Consider the following 22790-nt stretch of genomic DNA (forward strand, 5'->3'; position numbering starts at 1 on the left):
TACTCGCATTGTTCGAGGGTTAACCGGTTAGCTAGGTACTCTTTGACTACAATAATTCTAACTGTGGTGAGGGCTTGTCCAGAGACACAGTTAGATCATTCTAACTAACTGACAAACCATAGATCAAGTTTGATTTTTTTTAAATATATAAAATATTTTTTTAACCAAGTGAACTGACCTGATGTAATGTTTAATAGCATTCAAACATGTTTTTCTGATATTTCATTCATAAACAAGTACATATCGAAGTATTCACAGTTTGGGGGCACTTTTTTATACAGAATATTATAAAATGACATCCTAAAGAGAATAGGGGATCCCGGCAGGAGACATGTATTGCTAATGTAATACTCTCAGAATGTTTGTTTTTACTGAAGGACATCCTAAAGAGAATAGGGGATCCCGGCAGGAGACATGTATTGCTAATGTAATACTCTCAGAATGTTTGTTTTTTTTAAAAATCTTCACCAAGTAAAGGGGGTATAACTTCGTAAAAAAGGAATAAACTGGATTGATCTGGCTACAAGTACATGCAATTTTCATCTTGTACATTCATTTCTATAAAAGTTCGAGAGCGGAAACTGCTTCAATTTCAAGAAAGGTCAAATTTGAATGTGTGCAATTGTTAAAAATTATAACATGATATATATATATTATGCATAGGTAATGAACGAGAAGTCAACGAATAAGAAAGCACTTTATGACCCCGGTCATTTTATGGCGGGACATAAAAATCCTCGTCTTAAAGAATATCAAATACTTCAATTTTTATATACTATATTTAATTGTTTCATTATGTGCTCTGCGACAAATTGATTAGCTATTACTGTCACAAAGGCGGGATAAGTTTGCTGAAACATACATGCTTTACATGCATTTTACCTCTCATTTACTCCTCCACAATTTCTTTTCAAGAACGATAATTTTTAATTTCTTTAAGTTAAATTTGTCAATTTTTAATTTCTTTAAGTTAAATTTGTCAGTCACATGGAGAGGGAACGTGTTATGTACATCGTATCTACAAAACTTTGGTACAAACTCCCTTTTTCTTAAATAAACAATCCGTAACCTATATTTGAGTCATATCAGGTCATTTTGTCGAACATTCATCTGAACACAGCAAAAACACACAGGCAAGTATACCATTCACACAATTAATTATAATATTTCCTTTTGTATTCATTTTCATAGTTTTTAACTATTAAGTTTTGAGGTTTTTATTTTAGAATTGATTCATTTTTTTTAAAAAACAAAAAGGTTAGAAATGTCAGAAGCTTAAAAGTAACAACTTTATCTTTTAAAATACCATATATGCTTTTGGATCTACTACAAAATGAAATTAATACGTAAAATGTTTACATATTCATATTTGTTGACATGTACATTTTAAGCATGTTCTTTTTCCTTTATCATTTAATTATCAGTAGCATTTTGATATACATGTATCATATCATTTTGATATTTATCTACTCATTTAATAGTACATGTGTATGTATAGTGATTTCACAAAGTAAATTTTTTAAATTGTTCGTTTATCTAACGTCCCTCCGAGAACTTTCCCACTCATATTGAGACACCAGTATTTGCCAGTGGAGGGTTGCAGATGCACTCATACATGTCATAGCCTTTGAGCAGTAAGAATTGTTTTTCCGAGTCAGCGCCTATTGCAACAGAGGATTTCGGTTTACAAGGGTCTCGTCCGAAAGACTAGTCTCGCCATTTCGCAGTGAGATTCGCACCCGCGATGTCTCCATGTGAGCAGAAAATTCTCGAGATGGACGTTAAACAATAAATAAACAAACCAAAGGTAAAAGAAACGAAAAGAATGGGTTTCCCACTAGGTAATTATAAGGAATTCAGCACAAGTAAACAAGATGACATGAACTGCTTAATAAGTCTGTATCATTTATTCATTGAATCTTCTAATAAAACATTTATAGCTGCATTTTCAGTCAATCTTGAACTTATTAGATAGATAAATAATCGTATTGACTAAATAACAGCAATTCTCTAACATTACTTTATATTTCAAATCCACATAATTGAACTTTTGCCAGCTAAAATGCAAATGTCATTTTCTTTCTCATTTGACTGCCAGTCGGAAGTGTGTTTTGGGGCAAATTGAGAATCAAATGTCAATTAGAAAGTAGTTAGAAAAACATATGGGGTCATAAAAGAATTCGTTAAACAACATTATACACTTTGTTTTGTGCATCGTTTACCTCGACCAAAAAAATCCATATTTAATTTTGCCAGGGGCAGGTGCAGCAGAGATACATGTAGGGCAGAACATTTCTTTAGCCAGTAGATTACCATTACTTAATCAGGCTTCAGTCAGTATAAACTGTTGGTTAAGGTAACTTTTTATATCAGTAGATAACCATAACTTAATCAGGCTTCAGTCAATATAAACTGTTGGTTAAGGTAACTTTATATATCGGTGTGATAACATTTGAAGTATTTTTAAGGAATCGCTATTTAGTTTGTTGGGTATGCAAGGGCATCAACGAAAGTTGACAACGTAGGATAATTTGCCTAATGGGCGACGCTGGTTTTTAATTAGTGCAACATAGTAAATAACGAATAGTATTCAAGCTGAAAAATCCATAAACAATACAAAATAGGAGCAAGGTAAATATGGACCTCAAAACATCAGAGGTGGAATCAGGTGCCATGGAGGAGTGAGCATCCCCTGCCGACCGGTAGAATGTTAGAGCACAAAAATTGTGCAATGACAAGATAAATAAATTTACGAGTTCCATTTTTATTGAAAAAAGAGGCTGTCAATGATATCAAAAAGCCTTGAGTTCAATTTATCGTGGGGAATGGTTGTATATAAAAATGAAAAATCTTAAGTTTTTAAGCTGTTGAAGTTTTTAAGTTCAATTGATTTTTTAAATACCGGTATCCACATCTGATAAGATTTACATTAGGGGACGACCATTTGATCCTGAGGGGGGGGGGGGGGGGGGGGGGTGGCAAATTTTTTTGAGACGGATTATTTATTTTCATGCCTGTCGAGGACAGATTATTTATTTTCAAGATTATCAAGGACAGATTATTTATTTTCTTCTATGTATTACCGTACCTTGATCAATTGATTCTAAAAGACTTTATTATTTATATACCATATTCGGATACAGGATTTGGGGAGGGGACAGATATAACTGTTTAGGCAAGAGGTCTGGGGCCGCCGTAAGGGCCCCAGTGGGTCCTGGACGAAGCCCTGGTGGAGGCCAAGGGAGTACACCCCCCTACCCCCGAAGCTCTTGGGGTTTCGTGTATTTTAAGATTAAAATCAGGCACTATTATAGTGGTATTGGTTATTATGAACCAAAGTATGACATAATTAATACTGGTGATACCGTACTTTGAATGAAGTAAGTTCAGGGAGCAAAGCCACCTGAAGCTCTTAGGTTTTTCAATATGTATAAGAGTAAAATTTTTGTAGGAATTGGTTAGATGTGTACCAAAGTATAACATTATTAAGTCATATCATACTTTGAATGAAAAGGGCTGAGGGGGCGAAGCCCCCTGGAGCTCTTGGGTTTTTGTGTATTTTAAGAGTAAAACTAGGCAAAAAAATATTGGTATTGTCCCAAAGTATGGCATTATTATTATTATTCGTATCATATACTTTGAAATTTTAAGGGAGGGCCTGGGGTCGTACACATGTACGTCCCCCTTAAATCTGCCAGTGTATATTTTGTATTAATTTATCTGGAAAATATAATTATTCGACAACAAAATTTATCTTTTATGGTGTATAAGAATTGGTTTGAAAAGTATCCAGTCTGGTAATCTGATTTTAAATACTATTTGGTTCTAAAATGGCGAGCGAAGCGAGCCAAAAAAAATTTTGAATTGAAGACTTTTGAGATTAATTTACACGTGAATAAAAAAGGTATTTTTACAATATTTAATTATCAGAAGTCATGGTCAGATTATTTATTTTCTCTGTGGTGGAGGACAGATTATTTATTTTCAACATTTTCAGGGACAGATTATTTATTTCCAAAATCTGCCAGGCCCCCCCCCCCCTCAGAATCAAATGGTCGTCCCCTTACTCTAGTATATAAAGTTGCACAGAACTCTTGAATTTTCTCCTTCACTCCTGTAAATATCATAGTGAGGAGTAATGAAAGTGGCTTTATCCCATGGCCACGTTTCCAATTATCGTTGCATATGATGTCCCTGGCATACCCCTAAAAATTGACAGTGATTCCTTATAATTACATTTTATTGTGAAATAAGATTGTAAATTTAGATTTAAAACAATCTTTTTATAGATTTAAATTACACGAGGCCTCCAATGTCTATTTCATCAGCCCACTGACGTCAGGCACAAGTACAGTTAGCCGCACGAGATTTACATGTATGCATATTAGGCCTCCTTACATGTATATTGCTCCTTTCCTTTTGCTTTGCGAAATTTACATTCCGATTGAATTATCTAGAAATATACGTAACTTTCAAAGAGTCGTCACAGAGAAAACAGATAGAAATGGAATAAATGAAGGTTAATTTCTGTCTTATCTAGATTGTTTTCATCTGATCTTGAAAAGAGATTTGAATTTTAAGTAAGTATGTGCTATTAGTATAATATTTTCTGTTATGTTTGAAATGTGATTATTGCTAATTTTAAGTTAGAGAAAGAGAGTACAAGGTAAATTGATGACACTAACAAAAATTCACAGCCTAAACATTTTGCAAATAAAATTAAGTTATCCTTACTTTTATTAGCTTTAGTTCCAAGAGAATTGAATGCATAATAGTGGTCCTTTACACACACACAAAAAAAGAAAAGATTACGACAAAGACAAAAAGTCCAATATTTCAAATGAGTATCTACGCTGTGGAAGATTACATAATCTCTTACTTTTCCATTACTTTAGATAATATGGTAAATACCATCTTAGAAAAAAATGAATATTTCTTTTAAGCAAAATCTCATAGAATTATTTAATCTTAGTCGTGAGAGTTTTTGTAAAAAAGGCTACAGATATATATGGACTGAATGCTCAGTATATGTAGGCATAATTTCATACTTTTCAAAAATATGTTTGTAAGAGCAAAACTTGCCCTCTTTTATGACCTTGTAGTGTCCTTTAAGAGTTATCCCCCCTTTGACTTACATCAATAAAAATCAAGTCCGAAAAATCTGAAAGGAAAAAATATTTTTCAATCATTTTTCCATTCCAAATGATCAATTTCATCTTTCTACCACAACACTTTTTGCTATTCTTAGTATCTAATTGTTCTATTTACAATATCTTTCTTTATGTATTCTTATGCTTATAGGCAAGCTCACCGCAGCTTGTTTTTGCTGATTTTGTATAAGTCAAATAAAACACTTTCATAGAGATGAATAATGTCATTTATTAAAATGACGGTATAAATGTGAACAATTTAACAAACAAGAAGGGGATCAGATTCACAAGCTTTGATTAGCTATCTTTCTTTACTTACACTTCAATGCAAACTTCAATGATTAATTACTATTTCGGTATTTATTTTTTATTAAAAATTCTCCTGGTTACATGTAATTTCTTTCTTTGAAATAAAATCAGTGTAATTCATAATAATAATTTTATGGATAGAAAATTTGATTCTTTTATGGGTCGGATACCTTAATTTAAGCAGGAACCACAAGAACTATCTACATGTATAGTATGAACATTACTAGTGATATCTACATATTAACTTTAATTTCTTTGAAATTAAGATGTATTCTCACGCAAATATATGCATTAAGTTTTACTCTTAATATTTACACATTAAAATCCTTATACAATATCAAATGCATTTAACCAATTAATTTTTTTTCTTTGAGAAATTATGGACGAAGTTAAAAAATGCCTTTAGTTTTAATAAGTTGAATGTTCATGTAATTTCACGTATTAACGTACGATTGATCATTAAAGAATGTTTTAATAATAACCTTTATTTAAGCCCACTAAATAAACGAATGATGACGCATCTCTATTAAAAAAATTCAAGTACATGACGTTTTATTTGTAGACATTTTGAAGAATTGCAGATAAGAGAAGAATATGAAGAACAATAATAATAACAAAACCACAGCGAAAATGGAGGACTCTTCAAGCCGTGACAACAATCCTGATAAATTATCGAGAAGAAAATATCTAATAGGACCAATCGCTTTTATGCATTTGTTTGGGTTTTCCATATTTAATGGCACGGCTATCCTTTACTACCCTTATATTGTGGGCAAAACTTTATTTTCTAACTCTTCTACAGAGAACGGAAAGAGTTCAGTGTGCAGTAGCAATTTAAACGCATCAGAAACAGAGCATGGTAAAATCATCCAGTCCAAAGTTGCAATGTTCTTGATGTACCTTGCTATTTGTGAAGGGATTCCTTGTCTTCTTTCAAATTTGGTATTTGGAAGTATTAGCGATCGCGTGGGAAGGAAAAAGATGTTGATTATTCCAACTTTAGGAATGCTATTGGCGGAGGTTTTTATGGTTATATTCATGTATTTTGAATTAAAGCTTTACTATCTTTTAATACCATTGATATTGCATGGTTTCAGTGGAGAGGCGTTTGCTAATATACAATTTGCTTTATCCTACACATCCGATATCTCAGGAAACAGCAAAAAAAGAACAACCGCCATGGGTTTTATGGAAATTTTTATCGGGATGGGACTTTTGGTTGGAGGTGTAGTAGCTGGTTATGTAATACGAGATCGAGGGTATTTATGGTCAATGGCTACTGCTTTTCCCTTAACATTGAGCAATATAGTTTTAATATGCTTACTTCCGGAAACACGTCAAAGAAAAATCAAAGAACCATGGCACTGTATGAGTGTTGTAAGATCGTTCCACAAATCCCTCGAATTCTATTACTCAAAAAAGTATTCTGGAATGCGTTTGAAATATAACATTTGCCTTTTTATCTATATGATAGGATGTATAGCTATAATAGGCAGGAACCAAACGGAAGTTCTTTACGTAATAAGTCCTCCATTTTGTCTCAGTACTGTTGACGTAGGGTGGTTTCACGCCCTCAGAGGTGTGATGCAGCATGGAATATCAATGATTCTTATTCGAGTTTTCGTGATATGCTTGAGGGCAGAGACTATTGCAGTACTCGGGGCTGTATCAGGAACTATCAGTTTGATTGCCGAGGGGCTGACGAGTTCGACAGTAGTGTTGTTTTTAAGTAAGTTGTTTAGCAATATTTTTTCCCTGATTACATGTACTCATTTTTCATTTTTATTATTTTTCTCATTGTTTAATTTCTCGAAATGAAATACATTATAGCAAAACGCTCGTTGGTTTAAAATACTAGTAATCATGAGGTAGATTATTTGGTAGGGAAACGTACAAATGAATATAGGTCTTGAAATAAATGCCAATGGCATCTTTAATAAATTGTTAGTTTCCCATCTGCCGATAAACTACATGTACCTAAAATGGTCCGAATCGGCATGTTTTAATTTTATTTAATCAATGGTTCAGGGACATCCTAATTAAAATTGACTGTATGAGTAAAAATAGGAACATTTACATTAAAATATATTTTCAATTGAGTATGTAAAATCAACATAAAAAGTTCTGATCATGTTGTCCACCTTGGTTAAGATATGGTTTTTTTATGCATAAAAAAAAAATATATCGTGGAATTTTAAGAAATCTTGTACGTTTTTCTTGCATCTATTCAGCTCCGGTGATAGGAATGGGAATGAGTCTCGGGATTGTCATGATGAGGGCCGTTATGTCGAGAGAGACTTCTAGCGAGAACCAAGGTAAAAGCAGGTGTAAAAAATAATGCAACTGTGCAACTTCAAGCAACACCCCATCACCCCTTTAAAAGACCTCTTTAGTTGTTTGAACTGTAAGATTTTATTACTCGATGGTGTCGCAAACTTAGTCTAACTTTTTAGTTTATTTGCTATTTCTCGACCGAGGAGCTAAAAAACGGTTAAAGGGAGGGGGTAGAACCCGTATGAAATTTACCATTCTAGTATCAAAATTACAGCAGAGGAATATTCTTCATATTAGGGGCAGCTCCCTGTCTCCTGAATCCAACTGGTTTGTTGAAGTCTGAATGTCTCCCATAAACATAAAAGCACATGTATACCTTCCACTCAACAAATTAATCTATTTAATAGAAAAAAATGAAGAGACACCGTGACGCACATAGGGGAAAATTGACAAATGTAGAATTTTAGCATGATCCGTGTAAATTTTGTTCAGTTCCTAAATGTGATAGGTTTCAGAAAATTACAGGTTTCAGAACCTAAAAGTTCTATTTCTATGGAGAACAAGTAAAAATAGTTTCAGTATGCCCCATAACGAAAATATTGCTAAATACTTCTCCCTTACAGTATTGTACGCATTCGCAGAAAAGTTGAATAAGTTTCCTTGTTACAATGGTCTCAAATTCCCAGGAATGAATGTAAGTAGACCAAAAATTTTCATGAAATCTTTTTAAAATGTTGTTACAACATATTTCTCACCTTTGCATGCTCCAGTTGAATGTTGTTTAAAAGTTTGAGCTAAAAATAAAAGTGGCAAGACCTTGACATACACGAAAACAACGAAACGGTAGGTAAAACCTTTGTTTTCCCGTCACCTAATCTGTGCAGTTTTTTTTTTGCAGTTTAAGGTAATTCCACCGTCCTGTGATGTCATAGGTTTTAGCAAAAAATGTTATTGAATTAAATTCATACCCAATAGAACAATATATTTTGGAAGATTGATTTTCTGTAGGTGAAATGATATATATTGTTAAGTAAAAGAATTCTTAAAAATGCATATTTCCTTTATTTAATCAATTATTGAATCTTCAAAAAATGTTGACAAGGGCAATAACTCCTGCTCGGGTAGCTTCATTCAGGCATTTTCCTTATTGTACTTCTAATGTAAAATAGTTTTCCTGATATTCACAATTCAAAAGATCTTACATGTAGCAAGTATTTAGGAACTTTCAGCATCATAATAATAAATGCATTTGACTCAGTTTTTACATAATACTTATGATACTATTTACAAACAAATGTACGATTTTTTTGTTGACATATGCTTCTGTTTATTTACGTCTCCAATCTTAAATAATATGGCGACCTATACATTTTTTGAAATAATTGGTAAATTTAAACTTTTTTAAAGAAAATGAAATCAATTTTTGTACTTTTAACCATTAAAATTGTCTTAATTGTCTTACATTAACTATATCCTCATAATTATCAAAAGTCTTTCACTGCATGATACATATATCGTAAATAAACATGATTCTGACACAATGCGTCACTTTAAACAATCTCTCAGTCTTAATATCAACAAGCCATATAGACTCTCGGATTTCTCTTGATTATCCATACATGTATCACATGCACTGAGTTATTAATTATCGCCCTTTAATTATGATAGCATACACTTGAAAACTTATTGAGTAGAATATGTTATCACTTTCACGATAAATATTCTATCGAATTATTGTAAATTAATTGATTACATTTTGACCTTAATAATTTTTCCTGTGTGTTATTAAATTAACTGCTTGATATATTAATTACATTCAACAATCTATAGTAGACCATGTGGATATGAACCGAAACGAAACTGTAAGAAATATTTGTAATTGAAACCATTTTAGTAAATGTTTTACTCTGCTAAATGCATCAATAAAACACAGGTAATACCAAGAAGGAGAATCCGAAGACACCAACTCTCTCTACAAAAATTTAACTGTCGGTGTGCCCACTACAAAAATTTAAAATTATGTAATAATATTAATCAATTAAAACTTTTTGTAGAGGACATAAGCCTATGCCCCTACTCTACAAACTAATTACATTTTATAAAAGTAAGCACCGCGTCAGCCATATTTCTGATAAATTGAGGACTATTTAGATATCTTCCATGAGTTTCAAAAGCGTTCAAGGGATCGTAGTGTCTTTACCCTAAAAGGCATTGAAAAGAAATTTCCTGCAAAGACTTTTAACTTAGTTTAGTTGGTATACATTATAATTGCCATTAAAACATGTTTTTATATTCTTAGTAAGCATGGGGTATTTTTTTTTAAAACAACATTTGAAAAAAGTTTAACTATATGTTTTGTGTCATGAATGACCCTTCCATCATAGAAATGAAAAGAATAAATAATCCTCATATTCACCGTATCCAACCTTCAGAAATTCCAGGGTCCCGTGTTTATGCCCCCTTCACGGATTTGTATTGTTAAAAATGTTTTCAATATATATCATTTTCGTTATCTTCACCCTCATCATTACCTGTCGAGTTTTGGGCATCTTTATAAATATAGCTTTTCTCTTATGGCATTGAAAATCACTCACAAGCATATTTGTCTTCATAAGAATGGAACCCCTAATCGCAGCTGAGATTCATTTTTGCTCGATCTCGGGACAATCCTTCATAAAATCGATCTGATTAAATGTATAATTTAATATCACAGAGAAAGTTCGAAATTGGTCTCAAAATGATTTCACAGAAAAAGAATAAAAATGCATCTAACTATAGTTTGAACAGAAAATGTTTCTGAAATTTTTATCCATTCTTATGGTGTTGATATATTGCAGGTGCCCTTTTTGGTGGAATGGCTGCTGTTCAGACCGCTTGCACTTTCTTTGGGTCGCTGATCTCCAGCGCTCTATATAGAAACACTGTGTACTTTTTCGAGGGAACATTATTCCTTGTGTTGGCTGGGTTGTTTTTCATTTCATTGATTCTTTCCTTGTAAGTATGTTAAGAAATAATCCCAAAGACATATACTTTCTGATCTGACCACTGTACGATATGCAACAAATGTGGTTAATTAACAAGTTTGGGTACGATATTAATTACATGTACTTGCAGTGTATCCTTTGCAGTCAGTATTATATACATGTATTAATTACATTTATTGGCAATATGATAATCAATGTTGCAAGTAAGTCAGATTAATCATCAATTAGTATACTATTTTGATTAAAAAGTATTTTACAATTTTTCAGATTTTTAACTTCCCTTCCAAAGTTACGACGAATCGAGTACGACCTTGAAGTAAAAGAAAACAAGAATGAAATGAACGAAAAATTTTGAATACCAATGTATCTGCATTAAATGCATGTATGATAAGGGTGTTCAAAGTTAATTCTACGTTTAACGTCACATCTAAAGTTCAAAACCTACGAGGGAGGGAGGAAAAAAATAAACAAACAAAAATTTCAAACAATTATGAATTTATTCAAATAAACCATTTCAGTACATTTAAAAACACTAGAATTGAGTAGTAAGAGTATTGGATGTAACACCTAAGTTTAAATTTCCCTAGCAGAGTTTTTCCTTAGAATGTTAATTGGTTTGAGTCCTTTTGTGAGCAAACAATGTAGACTGAATGTGCAGGAAAGTGGCTTTTAACTAGGCCTTGCTTGTACTTTGGATTTATATTGCCTCACATCAATGGTAACCTGTAAGGAAAAGGTTCTTCTTGCGGGAATAGTTGATCAATATCTACAATAAAAATTTGATGACAATATTTAATACATTCTTATATTGAAATATCTTGAAATTGAATTATGTTGTATTTTTTTCTCACAGTACTAGATCTATTTGAAAATAGATTTGAAAGTGTATTACATGTAGTTTATTCTAAATACCTTGAATTGCACACACAGGACAGGGTTCTTCACTTCTTAAAATACCCCAACCAATTTCCTTACTCTCTTTCACTTGAAAGGCTTTATCTTCTGTAAGCTTCTCCCTGCTCAAATGGCAAAGACTAGTATTATCTTTCCAAAAACATGTAGGTATTTACAGGTACTTGAATTATGAAGAAATCAATCTTACTCATTACTGTTCCTTCAAATTTTTACAAATATTTAATATGAAAGTATTTGATAAAATTTAAATGATGCATCTCACTGTAAATAATTTTTTTTTTACACATCTTGCACTAAGTTAAAAGCTCTGCAATTCTCTCCAAAATACGATGAAAAGTACAGCCAAAATAATCACGAACTGAGTCTGTCATTGTCACAGTCTGTACACATGGTATATGTGATTCGAAGACTGACAAAATAAAAATCAACAAACTAGACTTTGTCATTAACTTCAATAATAAAAACATCAATTTTTTACTTACATTTATGATCCCATACTGTTTAATTCACTCCTTTTCATTTAATAAAACACAAACACCATCTACTGAGGCATCTAAGCACATTTTCTGTCACTACGGGATGCAGAATTGAGTCGCTAAATGTAGAACCAAACCGGAACGGAAATACGGAATTGTTTGTTTTTTTTCAAAGACGATTTTCTCCAAAACCTACGCGCGCGGGTGACGTTAAACATAGAATTAATTTTAAACAGCCTAAACACTCTTATAAATTTTGAAGGTATGTACAATAGAAACTGCAATATTGCATAAAATCTAGAAACTATTTTACAATCATTTTTTTTCTTTCTGTATTCTATATTCAGCTGAAGGGAGTTGTTTGAGATATATCCCGGTGAACTTGGGATGAAAAATACCACAGAGTCTGACACATCTGTCTCATATTTAGATATTTTACTTAAAACGCATTCTCAGAGTATTGCATAAGCAATATATGTCCCCTACCGGGTTCCCCTTTTTAGCTCACCTGAGCCGAAGGCTCAAGTGAGCTTTTCTTATCAAAATTTGTCCGTTGTCTGTCGTCGTTGTCGTCGTCGTAAACTTTTCACATGTTCATCTTCTTCTCAAGAACCAATGGGCCAATTTCAACCAAACTTGCTACAAAGTATCCTTGGGTAAAGGGGATTCAAGTTTGTTCAAATGAAGGGCCACGCCCTTTTCCAAGGGGAGATAATTATGGATTAAAGAAAAATTAATGGCATTTTAAAAGAATCTTCTCAAGAACCACTGGGCCAGGAAAGATGAAGCTCATGTAGAATCATCCTCAGGTAGTGTAAATTCAAGTTTGTTCAAATCATGACCCCCGGGGCTAGGGTGGGGCCAAAATGGCCGATCAAAGTTTTACATAGGAGTGTATAGGAAAAATCTTTAAAAATCTTCTTCTCAGGAACCACTGGGCCAGGAAAGATGAAACTCATGTGGAATCATCCTCAGGTAGTGTAGATTCAAGTTTGTTCAAATCATGACCCCCGGGGCTAGGGTGGGGCCAAAATGGCCGATCAAAGTTTTACATAGGAATATATAGGAAAAATCTTTAAAAATCTTCTTTTCAAGAACCACCGGGCCAGGAAAGATGAAACTAATGTGGAATCATCCTGAGGTAGTGAAGATTCAAGTTTGTTCGAATTATGACCCTCAGGGGTAGGGTGGGGCCAAAATGGCCGATCAAAGTTTTACATAGGAATAATAGGAAAAATCTTTAAAAATCTTCTTCTCAAGAACCATTGAGACAGGAGAGATGAAACTCATGTGAAATTATCCTCAGGTAGTGTAGATTCAAGTGTCTTCAAATCATGACCCCCGGGGCTAGGGTGGGGCCATAATGGACGATCAAAGTTTTACATAGAAATATATTGGAAATATCTTTTAAAATTTTCTTCACAAGAACCACAGGGCCAGGAAAGATGAAACTAATGTGGAATCATGCTCAAGTATTGTAGATTCAAGTTTGTTCAAATGATGACCCCCGGGGCTAGGTGGGTCCAAAATGGCCGATCAAAGTTTTACATAGGAATATATAGGAAAAATCTTTAAAAATCTTCTTCTCAAGAACCATTGAGACAGGAAAGGTGAAACTCAGGTGAAATTATCCTCAGGTAGTGTAGATTCAAATTTGTTCAAATCATGACCCCCGGGGCTATGGTGGAGCCATAATGGCCGATCAAGGTTTTACATAGAAATATATAGGAAAAATCTTTAAAAATCTTCTTCTCGAGAACCACCGGGCCAGGAAAGATGAAACTAATGTGGAATCATCCTGAGGTAGTGAAGATTCAAGTTTGTTCAAATCATGACCCCCAGGGGTAGGGTGGGGCCAAAATGGCCGATCAAAGTTTTACATAGGAATATATAGGAAAAATCTTCTTCTCAAGAACCATTGAGACAGGAAAGATGAAACTCATGTGAAATTATCCTCAGGTAGTGTAGATTCAAGTTTGTTCAAATCATGACCCCTGGGGGTAGGGTGGGGCCGAAATGGTTTATCAAAGTTTTTCATAGGAATAAATAGGGAAATCTTTAAAAATCTTCATTTCAAGAACTTCAAAGCCATGATTAGTGATATTTATATGGAATCATCCTCAGGTATTGTAGATTCTAGTTTGTTCAAATCATGACCCCCTGGGGGGGGGGGAGCCCCCCCCCCCTCCAACCTCAGTAAACTTTCAGTTCTGGTCTGATATGTGCATTTTCCTAGCCGGTTTGCTCAGCTGAGCGCTGTGGCCCCTGGGCCTCTTGTTTTTAAAGTCATCATTTCGCTTGTTCTATGGTCGATACAAAGACCATGTCAGCAATACAATTTATCTTGAGTTAAATGGTGACTGGCGTTTTTCATACTGATTGATAGGCCATCATTTACACACTGAATTTTCCCGTTATTTCCCGAACATGACAAGAAGCACACAGCGGGTGTGATCGGTCGACAGGGGATCCTCACTCCTCCATGGCACCTGATATTACTCCTCTAATGTTTTTGAGGTTAGTGTTTGCTCTGCTCCAATATTTGTAATGTTTGATGGAACCTTTGAACTTGAATAAATTTGTCATCTCTATATACGAGTATATCATTACTTTAATTTATTTTAAAGTTGATGTAACTTACTTCGAACTTTTTGAAATGGCGCTATCATATTCTAGTAATTTCATTTCATCAGTTTTCATTACGTCACAACCCATGATGACGGCTGCGCTCAAGGTAAATACCGTATAAGTGGAAATTTTAGCGAGACGCAAATTTAGCGATTTGTCCTTAAAAATGGGTATTTTATTTTTAGCGAGAAGTAATTTTAGCGATATTAAAAAGCTCACTAAAGAATCCTTTATTATAACTAAAATGCTATTAATTTTTAGTGATATTCAATTTTAGCGATCTCACAACCCTCGCTAATAAGGACAATGTTAAATCCTCGCTAAAATTTCTGCTTATACGGTAGTATACGCCTCGTAACCGCAAGCTTTACGACTGGAAGTTTCTTCTAATCCCTGATTGGTTGCACGTGCAACAGACTATTTCCATGTCAATGTTGATAATATGAGTTGACCAATCACACAGAGGGGGCGTGAATTGTTTACGCTGGATGCATCTGTCGAAAAAGATCGTGACGTAATGCAAAACTTCACACTTAACTGAAATTACTAGTTAGACTGTTAATATCCTTACATCTTCAACTTCTCTGCCAAAAGCTTTATTTGTTTGAGAAGTCGGTCGTTCACACATAGAAGCCGCTTCTACTACGATCAAAGCATGGCCGAAAGCGTGGCCGATCGTGACAAATCGCAGGAGAAACGTCGTAGAGTCTTCTTAAGCGCAGTATGATCGCTGTAGGGTCTTCATGATCGGAGAGCTCTACGCTCTCGCCACGCTTATTTTGAACATGTTCAAAACAAGCGTAGCGGGAACGTGGCCAAAAAGAATCGGGGTAAAGTCGTAAAAAGAGCGTAGTAGAAGCGTCGTAATCGTATAAGTAGCGCGGAAGAATCGTAGAGAGATCTTCGTGATCGTAGTAAAAGCGCCGTAAGAGCGTAGAAATTTACCAAGTACGGTCCTACAACGCTCCCTCTACGTTCGCACTACGATGTCTCTACGTTCCTGATGATCCTGTGAAGACCTACAATGACCCTACGCCGATCAAAGCACGACCCATCAGACAAGAGTTTGTTCTTATAGCGCTGGTATTTGACCAATTATCATCTGTAAACTACGTTAAAGTGTGATACTCATTTGCAACTGAGACTTTTCACATCGTATTACAGTTACAATTGAAAATGCCCGTAAACCATGTGGTAAAGGCCGCAAAGAAACTGCGGTCGCAAGATATGTTTCATCGCAAAGATCGTACTACAAAAATCTGCTGTTGCAAGATCTATTTACATCATCGCCAAAATCGTAGTAGAAGCGTAATGCAGTCGTAATATGATCGGCACCACCGTAGCGACATCGCGGTACAGTCATCTAGGTCTGTGTAGCGTCGTAGTATGGTCTTCCCTGTCGTATTGGCAGCGTAGCGTAAACGCAGTAAACACGGCCGCTTGTCGGCAACGGTCTGCGTAACATCGTAGTAGAAGCATGTTAGCAGCGCGTTTGACGTGGGGACATCGTAGTACGGTCGTAACGAAAACTTTAATTTGCCAAATTACTCTTTTTAGACGCCGATCGGCTGCGATCTTCCCCGATCCAAAAAAAATTCAGATCGTGGCTTGATCGGGATGATCGTTGTAAAGTCGCAGCTCTGTGTGAACGGGCGGTAAGCAAACACGAATAACTTGAATTTTGAAATATTTAAATTCATAAGAGACTTATTTTTCACTCTTTTAATAATGGTATTTGGAAATTAAAAAAAAAAGATTAATTCACACATTTAAAGAAAAATCAACTTTTTCCAGTGACTTGAAAAAATATTGTTGCGGGGGCGAGTCCTCGCTTTGTAAGCCCTCTTTTTGCAACGCTTCTGTACATGTTTATAAGGGGAATTTTTAAAAGAGACTTTACAAAACAATCAGAAAACTTTCTTTGAAAGCACTTTTTTCGTTGGAGTTTATTTTAATTTCTGAAACTATAACCCTCGCCATGAACTGCTATAAAGGGGCCTCGGTGTTTCTGAGGATGCAGACACATCATTCTAAGTAGTCTTTATAAAATATTGCTGCTTTCATGGCCAAAAAAGATATATATACCATTGAAAATTTCCATCGAACAGCGTTGCAGGAGATAGCATAAAACTAAATTTAAGGTTTTCATTTTTAATAATTACAACACTGAATACAAAAAATCTTAGACAAATATCATTTTAATCTGAAAATTATTGAATACAGTTCGTTCATAATATTTTTAGGTTGAGTGTCACTAACGGTTACACAGGCGCTTACACTCACAAATTAGTTCATTTTATAAAGTTGTCCACGGTTTGTGTGTTCTTAGTTGATGTATTAAGAGGAATTTCTTCATTATCTTCTTGATCGACGACCATTTGAGTGGTTTGAGCAATAATTGTATGACCATTTCCATTTTCCTTCTCTTGGTCTTTAGTCAGATGAAAGATTTTGAAGCACTCAAGGCGAATAGATTTATCCATTGCCCCATAAACTATAGGATTACAACAATTACCTATTGCAAAGAAAACTGTAATCGCCACATAGAAATCGGCACTTAATTGTAACTGTTTGTCGATGGATCTCACTATTCCATAAGGCAGGTATGCAATAACTATCAAAAGAAACACCATTCCAAACATCTTGGTGATCTTGATTTCTCGCTTTAGCCACTCTTTTTGGCGCGAAGCTCTAAATGCTCTTGATGATTGGTAAACCTTGATAAAAATAGCTATATAACAGACAACAAGAATGATGGATGGGAGGATCATAAGAAATACAATGACGAGAAGATTATACGGACCATAGTTCTTCTTAACGATGCACCTCAGTAATCTTGCTTCATAATACGCCATTTGACCAAGAGAAGGCTGTGCTAGAAATAGGAGGGGAATAACTCTTGCAAATACAAGTACGAAGCAAGTATAGGCCTTCTTTGAGATTTTCTTGTAGAAGTTGTTAAATACGACCACTATCAGGCGATGTATTGCAATAAGCCCTGTATGCCATAAGGATGACCCCATAAACAAAACAGTAAAGTGCGTTGCCAGTTCACATCCTAATATACCTGTAGGAAATCTTCCCAGAAAATACGATAACATCACAAGATTGTTATTGAATCCGAGGTTTATTATATCGTTGATGCAGAGACTAATGATGAAAATATTAATAATGTTACTCAAATCTCTCTTGGAAAAGATGACTGCTAAAATAAGTATATTGGCAAACAAGCCCCATAACAAAGCAACGAGCATCACAATACCGCCCATATATAAAGCAGTACTGGAAGGACCTGTGGCTTGAAAACTATCGTTTGACGATCCGTTGAAGTCGAGGTTGGTGAATGCTTCATAAATATTAGTCAAATAAGTTGAGGTATTTAAATGTGTCATTTTCGTATTTTTCTCCTAAACGGTTATTTCTCAAAAGTGGAATGGAAAAGAAATCAGGCGTTTTTGTTGTCCGAGGTTTTGCAGTACATACAAACTCAGGAATCCATTAGTAATAGGGAACGCTGTGATGGTTCATTAATAACTCATTTTCACTTTCAACGTTTTCTCATATCCCTGCAGTATTACAATTACGACCCTACAATAGGTAGCTTTATCAGTATATGACAATAATTACAATACCAATGGAAATCCAACGACAGCTGGATATATTTCGATGAACTCTTATTGGTTTGTAAATTAAGAGACAATACCGTTCTTTTTTGCTTCCTCTTCAATTGTGAATTTTAATACTTCATGACTCTGTTCCAATTTTGATACTAAAGGCTGTCTCTGCAAATAGAATGAATATTTAACTTTAAATAAAAAAATCTACCTAAAGGTACTTCGATCTTCGGGTTCTGAAAATCAGCCATTGACTAATTGAAAATGCTCACAAAAATATCTCTGAATTCTTAAAGTAATGTGTTTTACCCACGATAATTCTTCAAATATCATCTGTAAAGTTAATCATATTATATAGGGAGAATTAGTAAATCTCAAATTTTCAGGAAATACAAATAAAAACACCTACATGTACTATGCATTTTCCAATATAAATTTGATCAACAAACACATTTTAGAAATAAAAATAAGAGGTATCCAGGCTTTGAAATTGCAAAATTCTTATACATGTACATAGAAGGTACTTTTATTTCATCTATTTACTTTGGTCATTCTACAATGCATAGTGTATAAAGATTTTCCGACCATTGCAAAACATCATTATTAAACACTTAATTTCATATCATGTTAATAAAAATTGGTATGTATGGCAATTGGTAAAATTCGACTTTTTATAAGACCTTTCTGAGAACTTCAAGGTACCTTGAAGCACATTGATAGGTATAAAATGAAAATTGTTGCATGAAAATATTTAATTTTCAAGCTTCCTTTTGATCTTTTTGAATTTAAGTTATAAATTTAGAGTTATCCTTCCTGGCTGAGGATCGGAGTACCATATTACCACCGTATGTAAAAAAAAAAAAAAAAAAAAAAAAAAAAACACGATTAAATGGGTTTTTGTTGTTTTGTATTCCAGTATGTAACATATTTGTAACAATGACACGTTTTTTTTGAAGTATATTTATCTTGGGTTATCAAAGATATTACCTGATTACTATATGATACACTTGGTGTACATATATTTATGTTATTCTGCCGATATGAACTTTAATTATGAACAGATATTCACGAGAAGAACATATTACATGGAGCGATTTTACTGATATATCAAACGTGGAACTTTTTCCTACAGTCTGAGTTTTGAAAGGATATCAGAGTAGGCTATTTGTTACTGATTGAACCAAACAAACGGATACCTTTAATGATTACTATCTCTATATCGATCAGCATGATCAGTGGACACAGAGTTCGATCAGCAAAAAGTTGTGATAGATAACGAACATCCTGCAAGAATCTGCTGCAAGCATCGCTATTTCACAGCTGGGGCCACAGCGGGAGACCCTGAACCTCAACGACTTGGGCGTTTTAGGTCCAGCCGGCGTACACCTGTGCTGCTTCACCGCGTGCATAAGAGAGTTTGCCTTCCCATGCAATTGAGGACGAAGGCCAGTATCATGTTTACATAAAGCGCTTGCGGTTTCCAAGTATAGTTTTTGTGTATAAGTTATCACTTTCAATTATTTGCAATCAAAGGCATTGCTAACTAGTGCTAATTGTAACGGGGACCGTTACAGATGTTCCCCAAACGCTCCCCAACTCCCTTTTGGTGCCATATTCCCTGTAAGCTTCATTAAATAAGACAAACTCGATGCATTTAAGACTTTAATAACGTTTACCCAGAAGTGTACCAAGTTCATTCAAATTTTGCGTGCGCATGTGAATGCATGTGCGTAATGACCATATCATCTTGTCTACACAATCTATATATTTTAATATACTTAATATTAAAGTATTTAATCCAAAAGTATTAAAAAGATACGCTCATTCAAGTGTTTTTTTTATTTTGCTCATTTCACGTGCACGCACGTGCATACATGAGCATGGTGACCATACCTTCTTGTAGATGTCCGTTACATCTATCTATGTTCTAAATCCCACCCCGTTTGGTTGAAAACCAAGGGAGTTATAGCTGTTTAAAGTTTCAGCCAATCAGATTGCAGCGCACATACATGCACGTGTATGCATGTGCATGGTGACCATATTTTCTTGTAGTAGTCCAGTATATCTATCTATGTTCCAAATCCCATCCTGTTTGGTTGAAAATCAAGGGAGTTATAGCTATTTAAAGTTTAAGCCAATCAGATTGCAGCGCACGTGCATGCACGTGTTTTCATGATAATTGCTATATATCATGTTGTAGGATATCCTAATGCATGGCTATTTTCAAAATTTCAAAGGATTTCGTCAAAAAACAAGAAAGATATTGAGACTTTAGTTTCAGCCAATCAGAGCAAAGCGCACGTGCATGCGCGTGAGTTCTTGCTATTTTGACCATGTCATATTGTCTATGCTACTAATATATCCTTATATTATAAGTTTCAAAGCATTTCATCAAAAATTTAAAAAGTTACACCTATATCAATTAAATCGGTCATTACACATGTTGCACGTGCACGCTCTTGCAAGCACGTGCGCGCAAAATGACCTTCGTTCCGCAAATCTACATAACATGTCTACTGACCCTAAAAACATTTCACCTTAGTCGGATGTATAGTTTACGAGATCATTCCCGGACAAAAAAGTACCCAGGAAGAAGAAGAAAAATAATAATAACTAGTGCTAATTGTAACGGGGACCGTTACAGATGTTCCCCAAACGCTCCCCAACTCCCTTTTGGTGCCATGTTCCCTGGAGGCTTCATTAAATAGGACAAACTCTATGCATTTAAGACTTTAACAACGTTTACCCAGAAGTGTACCAAGTTCATTCAAATTTAAGCATTGCACGCTTGCGCATGTGAATGCATGTGCGTAATGACCATATCATCTTGTCTACACAATCTATATATTTTGATATACTAAATATTAAAGTATTTAATCCAAAAGTATTAAAAAATACGCTTATTTAAGTGTATTTGTTATTTTACTCTTTTCACGTGCACGCACGTGCATACATGAGCATGACCATCTTGTAGAAGTCCATTACATCTATCTATGTTCTAAATCCCACCCCGTTTGGTTGTAAACCAAGGGAGTTATAGCTGTTTAAAGTTTAAGCCAATCAGATTGCAGCGCATGTACACGCACGTGCATGCATGTGCATGGTGACCATACCTTCTTGTAGAAGTCCATTATATCTATCTATGATCCAAATCCCACCCCGTTTCGTTGTAAACCACGTGAGTTATAGCTATTTAAAGTTTCAGCCAATCAGATTGCAGCGCACGTGCATGCACGTGTTTTTATGATAATTGCTATATATTATGTTGTAGGATATCCTAATGCATGGCTATGTTCAAAATTTCAAAGGATTTTGTCAAAAAACAAGAAAGATATTGAGACTTTAGTTTCAGCCAATCAGAGCGAAGCGCACGTGCATGCGCGTGAGATCTTGCTATTTTGACCATGTCATCTTGTCTATATTACTAATGTATCCTTACATTATGAGTTTCAAAAAATTTCATCAAAAAATAGAAAAGTTACGGCAATATCCATTATATTGGTCATTTCACGTGTTGCACGTGCACGCTCTTGCAAGCACGTGCGCGCAAAATGACCTTGATTCCGCAAATCTACGTAACATGTCTACTGACCCTAAAAAGGTTTTACCTACATCGGACGTACAGTTTACAAGATCATTCCCGGACAAAAAAGTACCCAGGAAGAAGAAGAAGAAAAATAATAATAACTAGAAACGATCTCGTTGCGAGCAACGAGTAGGTCTTCCGTCCGATTCCGGAAAATAACCCATAAAATCGAGCTGAAAATAGATTAAATATATTTTGCACACACTGGTAATTGTAACGGGTCACTAGCGTGAAAATCCAATACGCTTATCGATTACGCTATTTGAACAACTACTCTTTCTTCACTTGTATGTACATATAATTCTGCAACAGTTAATCTGTCTTGGAATTACGAAAGAAGGGTCACTATTCATAATTTCGCGCCAATCGCAACGAGTAAATCTTAGCGAATTTCTCTTGGAATGTTCATGGTCTTCGAATGAGACGGTATAGACCGAGGCCCCGTGTCACAGCAGGTGTGGCAGGATAAAGATCCCTCCCTGCTCAATGGCCCTGAGTGCCGAGCATAGGCCCAAATTTGCAGCCCTTCACCGGCAATGGTGCCGTCTCCATATCAGTGAAATATTCTGGAGAGAGACGATAAACAGTATACAATCAATCAATCAATCGTATATAGGCAAATAACACTAAAGCAGTGAAACAGCTATGAATGGTTAATTTTTCAATTTTCAATCACGAAAGTTGACTATTCCGATTACTTACACTTTCATGAAAAAGATGGCATGTTTCACAGAAAAAAAATGCCTCGATCGCCCTACGAGGGTCAAGAAATAAGATTCCATTATGTTCAATAACTTGCATTGAGAAAATAAAATATTTATATAGGTCAATTAAACGGTCTTTGAAAAATTGTT

At 34.7% G+C, this 22790-nt stretch overlaps 2 protein-coding genes across 3 annotated transcripts in view; one reads left to right on the top strand and one right to left on the bottom strand.

Moving 5' to 3' along the window:
- The first annotated feature begins 2259 nt into the window (after positions 1-2259).
- On the top strand, positions 2260-11102 carry LOC134281144 (lysosomal proton-coupled steroid conjugate and bile acid symporter SLC46A3-like). Of its 2 annotated transcripts, none has more exons than XM_062763612.1 (5): positions 2260-2356; positions 6022-7188; positions 7691-7774; positions 10571-10727; positions 10985-11102. In XM_062763612.1, exons 2-5 carry the CDS (start codon positions 6054-6056, stop codon positions 11070-11072), a joined length of 1464 nt encoding a protein of 487 aa, XP_062619596.1. In that variant the 5' UTR covers positions 2260-2356; positions 6022-6053; the 3' UTR covers positions 11073-11102. The 2 variants fall into 2 exon arrangements, with proteins under 2 accessions (XP_062619596.1, XP_062619597.1); XM_062763613.1 differs by having other exon boundaries at positions 6033-7188.
- A 5863-nt stretch (positions 11103-16965) lies between these two features.
- Positions 16966-22790, bottom strand: part of LOC134281145 (visual pigment-like receptor peropsin) — a 32800-nt gene continuing 26975 nt past the window's right edge. The window contains exon 2 of the mRNA XM_062763614.1: positions 16966-18518. Within this exon, the coding sequence (XP_062619598.1) occupies positions 17028-18128 (1101 nt within the window). The 5' untranslated portion in view covers positions 18129-18518 and the 3' untranslated portion in view covers positions 16966-17027. The remainder of the gene's footprint in view (positions 18519-22790) is intronic.

This window comes from Saccostrea cucullata, unplaced genomic scaffold (genome assembly GCF_032062105.1).
Source record: "Saccostrea cucullata isolate Sc308-1 unplaced genomic scaffold, CSIRO_AGI_Scuc_v1 ctg2312, whole genome shotgun sequence".
NCBI lineage: Eukaryota > Metazoa > Mollusca > Bivalvia > Ostreida > Ostreidae > Saccostrea > Saccostrea cuccullata.

What these genes read in the sequence shown, in the direction of transcription:
- LOC134281144 (XM_062763612.1), top strand. Translation starts at nt 6,054, where the DNA reads ATGAAGAACAATAATAATAACAAAACCACAGCGAAAATGGAGGACTCT. An exon ending in GACTTCTAGCGAGAACCAAG is followed by an intron (nt 7,775 to 10,570) that starts GTAAAAGCAGGT and finishes GATATATTGCAG; the next exon opens with GTGCCCTTTTTGGTGGAATG. An exon ending in ATTTCATTGATTCTTTCCTT is followed by an intron (nt 10,728 to 10,984) that starts GTAAGTATGTTA and finishes ACAATTTTTCAG; the next exon opens with ATTTTTAACTTCCCTTCCAA.